The 12,797-nt window shown below is 40.4% G+C and overlaps 1 protein-coding gene across 1 annotated transcript; it reads right to left on the reverse strand.

Moving 5' to 3' along the window:
* Nucleotides 1–3,465: 3,465 nt before the first annotated feature.
* On the reverse strand, nucleotides 3,466–12,497 carry LOC123691724 (transient receptor potential-gamma protein-like). The gene is made up of 17 exons (XM_045636259.1): nucleotides 12,456–12,497; nucleotides 12,215–12,330; nucleotides 10,839–11,207; nucleotides 9,642–10,172; nucleotides 9,033–9,267; nucleotides 8,620–8,757; nucleotides 8,336–8,475; nucleotides 7,856–8,102; nucleotides 7,516–7,636; nucleotides 6,959–7,154; nucleotides 6,180–6,371; nucleotides 5,785–5,826; nucleotides 5,388–5,571; nucleotides 4,768–4,980; nucleotides 4,414–4,573; nucleotides 3,842–4,205; nucleotides 3,466–3,672 (listed from the first exon to the last, which is right to left on the reverse strand). Exons 2-17 carry the CDS (start codon nucleotides 12,311–12,313, stop codon nucleotides 3,466–3,468), a joined length of 3,438 nt encoding a protein of 1,145 aa, XP_045492215.1. The 5' UTR covers nucleotides 12,314–12,330; nucleotides 12,456–12,497.
* Nucleotides 12,498–12,797: the final 300 nt, after the last annotated feature.

The raw sequence follows: 12,797 nt of genomic DNA on the forward strand, positions 1-12,797 counted from the left end.
TTGTAGATCAAGTTTTGAATATTTCGAATACTTATAGTAAAGGAAAGGGTGCAATAATAAAATAAACTGTTTTAAGTGCTAATTTTATTAAACTCGCACCGTTATATACAAATATAATGTATAAATAAACAACAACTCTTTACAAAATATAAATCGATTAAGTAACGTGCGTCGGTCGCGCAGCCGCCGCGGCGACGTGTCACGTGACGTCACGTGGCGGCCCCGCGACCGTGCCACGGACAACTAAACACGTTGAAGGCCTCCGGTGACACTACATCCGTACAGTAACATTACCCAGTACGCAATAATTATAATAACTACGTAAATAATAGTTCACGTGCACCCGCCCTGCAACCGTTACAATCACTCAAAACAATAGCGACAACTAGCTTTACAGACAGATGCAATTCAAAGCCGAAAAATAGACAACCTTGTATCTATGCTATTTATACCGATTAATTTTCGATTCAAAGATAAAAACTAGACTATTATCAAATTTCCATAGGGCAATGTAAGCTTAACAGTTGTAACAGGTTGCAGACGAATGCACTACACATAATAGCACGCACAAAAAGGACGATATGAGTTGGTGACTCATCGCATCACACTCACATTCTACACTTAAACTTAACGAAGGCTCCCACGCAACATGAGGACGTAAATTAGACTAGATCACTCCTTGTGCTATCAGCATTTTTACTTCATAATGTGAGACGATATCCATAATAAGCATGTTTATGTCACTTTGTGAAGGAAACTATTGGGTCCCGCAGCGTCCTTATGTTGCAGTAAAAGACCTCTGTAACTATGATACACCTTTGTGATCTATCTATTACATTGCTTCCATTTACCACACAATCAATAACAGATTATAAAATTTAAACTAAATGCGAGTGTTGTTTTATGTTAAGCACCTATTGCTAATTTATACCTACTTGTATGAATGGATGTAGCTCTCGTTTTACTAACAGCTATAAAATTCGTGGAACTTATGTTAAGTCAATAACCGCACGGGATCTTACCATCTATCATCTAATAATCATCTATTCAGACTACCTATTTATAATGCTGATATTGCTCAAATTGGTGATATGAAATGCAGTGAAATGCATACAAAAGCACGAGGCAAAGTGAATAAATGAAGTTCATGACAAAGATTAGTTTCGTCATTACTATCAGCTGAATTGTTTTAGATCCCCGCTGGTTATCGACTGTAGGAAGTTCCCGCAGCGAGAGCGTTTAGTGCCGTTGAGTGAGACTAATGTGTATGTAATGGTATAATTGGTATAAATCGGTCGATACTCTGCAACTGTTACGAATAGGACAATACGTTACACAAAATCCCTGTTTCACATGTTTGATCTTAATCCGCTAAATACTTCTATTGCCGTTGCGCTTCGATAAATTAGTATTGGAAAACTTTTGGAACACATTATTCATTTGGTAAAATTTAATTTTTATTTAAATACATTTTTAGTATACATTAATTACTTATTATACGTTGTATATAAAATATTTAAACTTATTTTTATTTATTTTTTTTAGATTGCATCTACTTATCTAATTGGTGTTTGATAATATATGCCCTTGTTGCTTACGTTACAACTATTTTATGTCGATAGAACATAAATATTTAATAAATTTAATATTAATTTAACTTGTAACTACATCTACATAACCAAGAAATATAACACAGCTCAACAAAAAAACATTTTTTTTTGTTGCCCTGGATATTTCTACAGATTTATATATTTCAAGTACCCAGTTTGCGAATGTAATCATTAAAATTATTTAATTGGCTCTAGTTTTTTTTTTTAAATATGGATTTTCATATATTAAATTTTCTTACGGCCGATTATGGGTTACTAACAAGTGTTTATTTTTTTGATGAATTACGTTTTCTGCACATTTATTTGCCCTATTCTATAAATCTGACTGTAGAATATCAGAATAATAAATGGTTTCTGTAAAAAAATCATTTTTATAAACAACAATTTTCGGTTTGTATTGAGTTGAAGAAATCCAGTAGCACTTGGTCAGCAAAGTGGATAGGTATACGAAATTCCCTTGATGTTTTTATTAATAGAATTAGATAGGTAAAGGGAATTAATTAGGAATTATTAATTAATATGAGAATTTAGACCTTTGAGGGAATCTAGAAGTATAAGATGAATACCCGACGGCCCTACAGGACGGGCGTGTTGAAAATTGATAAAAGATGAAAATTTAACAAAATTTTATAACTGATGCTGAATGTAAATTATGGAGAGATATAGTATTGGTTAATTTAAGGTAAATTTAAAACACCAAATTTGAAATTATAAAGAAATTGCACAACAGTTGTTAAAAAACTTCATTTTTTATGAGCAAATACGAGCACAAAGCTACACTTTGCCCACAGTCTCCTGGATAGATGCCCAGTAAATCTGCGAAATTTCTGTGAGGAACAGGAAGGACGCATCGAAAAAGAAGTAAAAATTATGGAATAAAGTTATCAGGGTATATGGGATCGTCACATGATGACAGATTACTGATGGTCCATAACAAAACTATTGTCCCAAAATTAACTAAGAAGAGAAGCTTATAAAATCTAAGTATTTCCTTGTACTATTTCATAAGTTTTAATGATTTTTCTCTATTTTTATATCCATTTGAATTAATAAGTTACTAAAACAAGACAATAGGTAAAACTTTGTAATAAATAAATGATGTAAAACAAATATACCTTCTATTTCGTGCTGCGTTTTAGAGTCTAATAAGAAAATTAAGATAAAAAAAAACTAGAGCCAATCTACCAAAACCATTAAAAGTTTTATATATAATATGCATTAAATTATTCGAAACCACTTTCATATCCGGGGCAACAAAATCATTGTTGACCAGTGTAAATATTGCATAGTTTCTAGCTACGAACTGTTCGCTCCCATAAAATATTAATCTGTAAGTATTTGTGCCAATTTGTCGTTGTTAGAGTATAGAGTTTAATAATATGACGGTTTGATAAATTATGTTCGATATAATATGTATAAATGTATATTAAGTAGATATTTTTGACCAAATGTTTTATAATAATATGTTATACTTATAATATATAATATGTATACAAAAGCAAAAGGAAAATCATTATAGGTGTAAAACTACAAATCTCTATAGGCGACAAAATATTTTATTCTCAATTAGATATAATTAATAAATTTCTTGTGCCTTTTATTCTACAACTCATAAGGGTTGCCATTTTTTGTAATAACTAATAAGTATTATAATTTATAGTTAACAAAAATATATTTCATAAGGTTTTATTTCTTGGTATATGAACTAATTATAAAATACAAAACATAATATAAGTAACGTAATAAATTTATGGTAAGTATCAAAAGCGACGTTAGAAATATCGCGTACATCATAGTTGATAAAAATGGCAACCCGGTTGCGAGCGGCGGGCGGCGGGCGGGGGGCGGGGGGCAGCTACAGCCAGCCAGCGGAGTGGTGCGGCGCGTGGCCGTGCAGCGGGGTGACGCCGGCGAGCCGCGCCAGCGCCGCGCAGCGCCCGCACGCCGCGCCCTCCGCCTCGCCGCTCGGCGACGGCGTGCTCTTGTCCTCGACGTCGCCGTCCCCGTTCAGCGCCGCGTGCGACTCCGTGCTCGTCTCGTAGCCGCACTGCCCGCACGTGTCCTGGAAAGATGCAAACATATTTTTCAGACGACTTTTTATCAGCATTTATTCATATGCTTGACTTTCGTAAATCTTAAGTGTATTTACATCTGCTGGCCGCCAAGGCGAAGCGATAGTGATTTAGAACAAAAACGTAATGAAAAACAAATAAATATGTGTCGGCACGTACGAGGGACTGTGAGTGCGGGCGCGTCACCTTGAGCGCGTCGTCCTCGAGGCTGGCGAGCAGCGGCTCCCGGCTGCCGCCGCGCGCCGCCACGCTCTCGGCGGTGGTGGAGGGCGACACGGCGGGCGCGCGGGGCGCGCGGGGCGCGGGCGGCGGGGGCGCGCGCGCGGGCACCGAGCTGGCGCGCTGCAGCGCCTCCGCGCCGCTCGTGCCGCGCGCCGCCTCCGCCTGCCGCCGCGAGTCCGAGAACTTCTTGCGCTTCCGCTTCAGGGCCGCGAGCGCTGTCAGCGGGTGTAGCGGCCCGCTGCGGGACACGCGTTCTGGACTGCGCTGAGAATCGCTTCCAGAATCTGATCGCTCGCTTCCACTGCAATTGTAAAATTCAAATGCTGACATTTATGTATAGATATACATCATCATGTAGGACATAGATAATATGTCCTACATACCTACATACCAATGCTTATGTAGGTATCTGATTATGCTTTTGCATGTCATAGTTTGCGAATTAGGCAATTAAATTATTTTACCAGATATTTGAATTCGACAAGTAATCTATTACAATATGTTTTTACCTCGGCGATGGACGTGCGTGATCACACACGGAATCCTCGGAGCGCGAACGACCGATGAGTCGCGACACCCGCGCCGCGCGTGCTGCCTCGATGATGGTGCCCCAGCGCCGTTTGTGCCCCACCGGCTTGCGGCGCGCGGCCAACACACCAGCTCCTCCGCCTACCAATACACAATAGCAATTAATGAAACACTAAGCAATTTCTTTATCGTAAAAGTACAGTTGATTGCGTTTTAACAATGTCCTTTATATAATACCTAACTACCTAAATAAATGCGTTTTGGTACATTTGCGTATAAAACAGAAGGCTCTACAATCTATTACATTCAAAGTACCTAGAGAAAGTTTATCTCACCTGCTCCATCGGAGAGGCTGGACTGGCTGGTGCGCAGGCGGCCGCCGAGCAGCGCGGACAGCGAGGCGTGGTGCGCGCCGTGCGAGCCGCCGTGCTCGTGGTGCAGCGACGCCAGGAACTCGTCCACGGGCGCCAGCGCCGCGCCGGGCGCTATGTTGAACCCTTTCATGAGTCGCCGCTCCTTCTGACGGTTCTTCTTACCGCCTCCTCCACCTGGAAGATGAGATAACTTGCAAATTGTGTTACTGTAGTGTAAAATGGTGCTGATATAGAGAAATAATATGTGAAAATGCGCAAAGTTTTGTAACAAATCCAAACAACATACTACCCAAACCATAAAATCTAATGACTAAGGAAACTGATGCAAAAGGAACAAAACTAAACTAAATAATTAATCTGAATAATCTATAGCGCTTCCTTCCTGACCGAGGTCCAGAACAAAAATGAAATTAAACTACTTCTATATTATTTTGTATCTACTACACAAACAACACACATATTAATTAAAACTACGATATTATGAAGCTGAAGAAAACCAGTTACTCGAGCTAAAAACCAAACCACTAGATTAGGGAGTTACTGCGCTAGCGGAAAGTTAAGTGGAGGGACAGATGAAGCACCTGGCGCACCCGCGTTGGCGGTGGAGGTGTTCATGCCGGAGTTGCGCAGGATCTCCACCAGCTCGCAGCGGAACGCGCTCACGTCCTGCTTGATCTCGTTCACGTCGTCCTCCGTCACGCCGCCGCACTCCGCGCGCCGCTGCTGCACCGTCACGTAGCGCCGCACCAGGTTGCGCATTATTGCCTGCGATAAGAATATGTTTTTTACCAGATAATTCTATGATATTTGTGTCAATAGAAATCTGTTTTCATCAACATACTTCAAAACTATTTAATGTGTTAAGCACATTGTAAACAATCGTTATTAAAAATAAATGTTTGTTAGACCGTAGATAAGATCTATCATAAATTAAACTTAAATTAATTAAAGTTTAAAAACTTGATAAATGGCACTCACCTGATATCTGAAGTCTCTTTCTGTAGCCTGTTTAGCCTTTCTCTGAAAATAATTAGCAATGTTCTTTAATGCTTTAAGATTTGTATTGTCTACAGTACAGACATTAATAATTATTAGTATTTATTATTATTTCCCCTTTCTTCAATATTTTTTTTGCTATTTATATAAACTGAATTATCTGGTAATAGGTGATTATTATCCACAATAGCGTGATAATTACAAAGCACTGCAATCGTATTAACACACAGACATAATAATAACTATGTATTTACAAAATATTATACTTATGCTTAAAAATGCGTAAATCTGATTAAAAGTGGCACATAAGCTCCAGATAACATATTAATAATAATAAAACGATATTCAAAATCGCAATGCAGTATGCATAGCCGTACCCGTATAGTGCGCATGTGTTCCCGCTTGGCGCGCGTGTGTCCGCACAGGCGGCGCTGCAGCCAGCGCCAGGCGTATATCGCGGACTTGGGCGACGGCACCACGTTGAAGGGCGGCGGCGCCGTGCCGCCCTCCTCGAAGTAGCTGATCCACAGCTTGCTGCGCGCGAACTTCCACTCCACGTCCGCGCGCTCCTGCAATTATTATGTGTATTTTTTAGTTTATGATTTTTATTTAACTTTAATAGGAACATAGAATAGAATTAAATAGAGTTTAGTCATAAGGTTGGCAAAATCCGTGTTCAGTGGGATCGAGGATAGCAAGAGCTCAGTACTTAGTTAAATGCTTATCAGTAGCAACTGTTATAACTATTGTAACGAGTATTCATAAGATATTGTTACATTATTTTCAAATGTGAATAGCTGATATTGTAGTTCCCGGATATTTTGGCAAACAAACAAAACACTTCATCTCATATTTATTTGCAACAAATTACACCTACTCGAGTATATATTTCGCAAATGTAACATTTGCGAAGGCGGTTTATTGACCACATAATGTCTGTAGTTTACATTATTTTGACACAATATTACGAACTGTTTAGCGCTAACGTACAGTTCGCTTACACATTACAGCAGTATAAATTTTTACAACCCATGAGTCATTTCATTGTTGTTATGTGTTAATTATAGAACTGTTTGTATAGATAATAAATTAATTTCTGCGGTAATGAAGTTTTAAACTTTTCACAAGCCTGTCATATTCTTAGCTGTATACGTACAGATATAAGTTGATAGGAATGGTTCATCATGGCGATGAGCAGGTTGAGCAGCACGATGACGTTGATGACGGCGTAGGTGCCGAACATGAGCATGCCCCAGAAGCGCGTGAAGATCTTGATGCCGTCCAGCTCGAAGGACTCCAGGTCCACCAGACCGAACGCCGCCCAAAATAGCGTCTGCATTGTCTCGAATAAACTGGAACATAGGGGCTAAGTGAGTGAAACAAACAATAGCAATGACAAAAACATAAACCTCGTAATCTATAGAAAAAAAGGTGGCCAAACTCAAAATATAATAATTTTGTCACTTAGGTACTCTACTCTTGTTCAATTTAAGAACTCTACATATTTGTAGAATATTATTATGCGTAAAAGGATGCGTAACGACTAGGTATACTCAGGTGACGGATCATTTACTTTAAGCAATTAAAATATGAAGTATAATATTGAGCATGTTTATAAATTTTCATTTCAATGGTCATTATTGTGGTCATTATAATCTGTTTTCTATAATTAGCGGAGAATTAATAATTATTTTTTATTTATAAAACACGTACTTAGCAAATCGCCTCCAGACGATGCAAGCGTCCGGGTCATGCACGGTGCTGTTGGTGCCCGACAGCGTCGTGCAGCGCTTCTTCTCCATGTCCGCGTAGTACCATAGCAGCTGGTTCAGACCTAAGTCACAAAATCAGATTAATTATCATTTTACAGCGAAATTTCTGGGTTTGTAGGAGAATGAATTTCTTATCAAGATTAGGTGACAATGCAATATTATAGAAGTTTTTTTTAACTATATTCAGTTTATTTGATTTTACGCGAGTATTAAAAGATTAAAAGTCTTTTAACGAATTTTGAACAAGATTTATTGACACTTTGATTTTATGTGACACTCACCACAAGAGAATGCGAATATAACAAGAATATCCAGGACGAAAAACTTCAATATGTCGAGCACCATGCGGCTCAGGGACACCTGCAGCGGCCCGAGGTGCGGGTTGACGCTGAAGATGTACACGAGCTTAAGGCTGCTGAAGATGTTGGCGGCGGAGAACAGCCCTTCCGACAGTAGCATCGGGTCCCACGCGTCCCACTTTTCGCGGGGCTGGTTCCACTGGAGACCCATCGCCATTTCTCTCCGTACCTGTAGAATGCATTGAATAGTGACAGGAAAATTGCATACATTTTTAAAATGTGTTTGTATAATGTTTATGTAAGATAATAAACCGTTATTGGCAAAATAATGTAATGTGTTAAACTATTGTAAAGTGATTTTGTGTTCATAACGTTGCTGAAGTAGAAGTAAATAATAAGGTGGATATCTTTATTTCTTATCATAATATGTAACGATGAAACGAAGTAGAATTTCAGAATTACCTGGAAGTGCGAGACGATACGTAGCGCGACAGTGGCGACATAGAGCGAATTGGTGACGAAATCTATGACGTTCCACATGTCGTGTACATACTCCTGCAGGCCCATGTCCCACAGCTGCTTTACTTCGCTCCAGATTAGACCTGCAATTGAATTATAATTATGAGAAAAATATAGTAATAAATTATTGCTAAACGAAGTAAGTTTTGGCGTTTGATTACTGATTAGATATATCTTCAATATAGCCAATATAATATAGCTCCATACTCAATAGTCATAATACCTACCGCTAACCCATGAAAGAATGAGCCACTCGATCAGTGTGGGTGGAGAGCCGCGGCGGGAAACCAGCGCGTCGTGTGTGCTGCCCCAGAAAATGCCCCCAGCTGCTGTCTCGATCCGTTGGGACGCCAGGATGAGCAGAACTGATGGACGATAAGTGATTTTATTGAACAAACAAAATATTGAGACAAATAAGAGATAATTAATTTTGCATTTTAAGGTTTTACAGAACACTTCATTGTTTTTAGTAAACATTAAACTTAGTTATTGATATGACTGATTACAACGAACTTTTCAAGGGACGGCACTTTTTTCTGCGATACAGGTTTCTAGTTCAGAAGACAGTGGAATGTCGTGAATTAAACATTTGAAGTTGCTATTAAACTTCTTTATTATTTGTTTTATAATAATGACTCACATAAAAACATGAAGTAGCTGGCGGAGTGGCACAGGAACTTGATGAAGGGCTTCCTCAGCATGCGTCCCGCTGCGGAGTGCGGTGCGGCGATGTAGGCGAGCGAGTAGAGCGGGAACATGGCGCCGATGCGGACCATCTCCGCGGCCTGCAGCAGCATGTTCTTGCGCCGGAACCCGGGCACGCTCTCGTACCAGATCGACGCTAGCAATTGCTGCACGTTCGGGTGCGCTACGAACTGGAAGGACAAGGTTATTTCAAGTGTTAACTATTTCATAAATTACATAAAAAATAATACCATAGAGATTTGTAAACGTTTTACCTTTACGCATTTTATGTGTATCGTAGGTGAAATAATTTTTATGTTTAAAGGATGATCGAAATTGCGTTAAAAAAATGAAAACTTTATTTATTTTTTGATCTGTGAAATGCTTGATTTCGTAGTATTTCTGTTTGTAGAGGTACCTAGTTATTAAAGCATTTCTAGTCAATCCTAATTAACATACCTTTACCTAATAAGTAATATTAGTTGGTAAAATTGAAAATTGGTATAACAAAGAGCGTGGTATAACATAAGAGTAACTTGTACAACTTACAAGGTATAAAACATACTTTTTTCTGTCTGAGTTTGATAGCCAGCTTGAGCCGCGACAGTCGCATCCTCTCTGGCGCGCCGGGCTCTATGAGCGGCGCTTGCGGCGATCCCTTCTCGTGGTTGAGCAGCACTTGCAGCTCGTTGGACGTGCGCGTGTGGTCCAGCAGCGCCGTGGCGAACTCCTGGCACTGCACGCGTAGCTCTTGGTACTCCGTTTTGAATTCATGCTCTAATGCAGATAATCTTCGTAATTCCCACGATAGTTCGAACGCTGATAGTATCGGGTCTTTAGAAGATAGAGCGATTAGGGAGGGGGATGCTAAAGCTCTGTACGCGTTGATCCTAGATCGCGAGTGGCGCAAGGAGTCCTCGCGGCGCGAGCGCACGCACTCGTCGCAGCCGCAGCGCACGTCGTGCGGCACGGGCAGGCCGGCGCCGCGGTCCAGCAGCAGCTTGATGATCTCGTAGCTGTCGCGGTGTGCTGCCAGGATCAAGGGCGTTATGTCTGAAGTGAATGTCGCCGTCTCCGGGGGAAGCGCCTCCCAACTCTGTAAAGACGTAAATTATGTACGACATATTTTGTTGCTTGTCCTCCCGCCCAACTTTATAAAATAATCCTCATTACATGTAATATTATATTTTGCTAGCTGGACATGGACGAACCCGCAAATGCAAGTATTTCTATAGCTTATTTAAGTATTATTTAAATGCTTTCAGTAGTTTTACCGTAAAAAAGGAAAAAACAAATATACCTATATTAACATATACATCCACCCTCACAACTTTCACATTTTTAATATATTAGTAAAATAAGATATTTATTATATTAGAGAAACAACTAGTCTAGATAACTTTGAAGAAAGAATTAATTTGCATTTCAATGGTTTTATAAAGTTTAGCTCATTAATTTTAAAAACCTCTCAAGTGCAAATTGTATGACAAACTAGAAAACTTTTACGATAAATAGCTTGAGAACGATTTTTTACATATTATGCGTTTGATATTATTATTTGAAATTAAAGTTTAGTACTCTGTAAGTAGTATAGTATTAATAATATAATATAATTATTATTACCTGGGCAAATCGGTTCTATATAATCGGTATAAACTATTTATATAATGTTATATACACAACGATACAACATTTTAACATTAGGGAATTGTTTTACTAAATTATTTTACTAAATTTTTGTAAAAAATGTAAAACTACTAACGTGTGGTTCTCCCTCTTTCCGCGTCCGTTCTTCGTGATCCAAGAGCGCTTCCACGGCTTCCACAAACTCTTCTGAAATGGCGTGGAGTAGCGCGTCCCTCGTTTCTACGCCGAACTCGAGCAGCAGCTCCACCATCTCCAGGTTCTCGTTGTCGATGGCCATGAGCAGCGCGCTGCGGCCGAGCGGGTCGACACAGTCCACGTTGATGTGGCCCGTGTCCCGCGCTCGCTGCAGCACGCGCCGCGTCCCCGCCACGTCCCCTCGCTCGACGCCCAGGAGATACTTCTTCTCCTCGAGGGACAGCACTGCCATTTCCTGATGCGGCCGCACCACATTTTCCTCCTCTGTCATGCCATGTATGCTATGACGCTGTCGACATAATAGCAAACATTAAAAGAATAGACGTATTTCTTACTCTGCGTGTAGTTGAATGAAAATGAGTCAAACAATAATAAACCTTATCGGAGCAAAACAAACATTTGCTTGACGATCGATCAAAATATATCGGGAGTCGATCTATAGATAATGCCTGCATCATCTTTACTGACCGAAACTATGCACGGCTCAATTGAGACGCTAGATTCATAGTAGACATTAAGCTTTAATGGGGCAGTATGTCTATTTATAAGATATTGATAGATTTGATAAACACTTGGCGGTAATGAACTGGCGTGTAGTTAGTTATTTTTCATTATTTATATTACAAAAATAGACGCATTCCAGCTTCATGCAATGTAGTGAAAACCAAAGTCATACGAGAGAACGTGGAATTATACGAATGGAAAGTATAATGAAAAAAATTCTCTTCATAGATAGTAAAATATCAAGCAAGATTTTCCAAAACATGATAGATCGATCATTTTACTATTCATTGCAACCCTAATAGCGATATTGTTTTCCTATATATCGTTAAATCTCAATATTTTTTTACAACGTTGTAGATTGACAAACATTATCATACCCATTTATCATAAGATGCGACGATAAAAACAAAATAGGTCAGTTGTTAAGGGTGAAACGTCGCAGGCCGCGGGCGCTCGAGGAAGGTGTCGCCTGTCGAGGCGAGTGTATCGAAACTCATTATGCAAATGGGTCGAGCCTCGCCACCCACGCGCTCGCCCGTCGATGTTCACAAACACTCATTGACAAACCGCCCGCACAATGAATTAGCGACGCGCGACGCTACTACTATCTTCATAGTACGATCGCAGCTTGCACAAATTGCATTTACGGTTGACCTTTAAATCCACGTAAATCATCTGCTTAACATAATTTGTATCCTATAAACAACGCAGCGGATGTCGGGCAGAATATAAATATGCCAATTATAGGGAAATCGAGACGGGAAGGATGGGGTCCCATGCGGAGCGGCGTACCTTGACCTTGTTGTCGAGAGGGCGCGGCTCGGGCGCGAGCAGGGCGCCGAGCTCCACGCGGCAGGTGGAGGGCCGGCGGTCGCCGCTGCCGGCCGACATCTCGGAGCCGCCGCTCTCTGCACAGACAGACCGACACTGAGCGACGGCCGCGCTCGCGAGCGCAGCCGCCGCTCGTGCTACGATTCGGCGTAATACAATGCGGCCGGATATAATTAGTGCGCGTGCGCAGCGCAGCACTCACCGGCTCCGTCGCCGCGGGCGCCATCCCGCGACCGCTCCGAGAACTGCAACAAAGGAGCGCGCGTGGTAAGTTAGGGCGGGCGGACACGCGGCGTGGCCATTGTGCGAACAAAACCGCGGATAAACTGAATGACAAAGCGAGAATTCTTATTCTTTGATAGGTACATCGTTAACAACCCTATGCATAAACTAATTTCAATTGTTCACTATGTTTCAGCGTGAAACATGGATACAATTTGTATTCAGAATGTTATCATATCTTGAATCTTCAAAATATTATTTTCATAAACTGTACAAATGTATACCTAATTGGGTCTTAATTAAGAAAGCTTAGGTTATAATA

The sequence above is a fragment of the Colias croceus genome, chromosome 5 (assembly GCF_905220415.1).
Source record: "Colias croceus chromosome 5, ilColCroc2.1".
NCBI lineage: Eukaryota > Metazoa > Arthropoda > Insecta > Lepidoptera > Pieridae > Colias > Colias croceus.

What these genes read in the sequence shown, in the direction of transcription:
- LOC123691724 (XM_045636259.1), bottom strand. Translation starts at nt 12,313, where the DNA reads ATGTCGGCCGGCAGCGGCGACCGCCGGCCCTCCACCTGCCGCGTGGAG. An exon ending in TCAAACTCAGACAGAAAAAA is followed by an intron (nt 9,268 to 9,641) that starts GTATGTTTTATA and finishes TTGTCCTTCCAG; the next exon opens with TTCGTAGCGCACCCGAACGT. An exon ending in CAGCCTCTCCGATGGAGCAG is followed by an intron (nt 4,574 to 4,767) that starts GTGAGATAAACT and finishes GTGTATTGGTAG; the next exon opens with GCGGAGGAGCTGGTGTGTTG.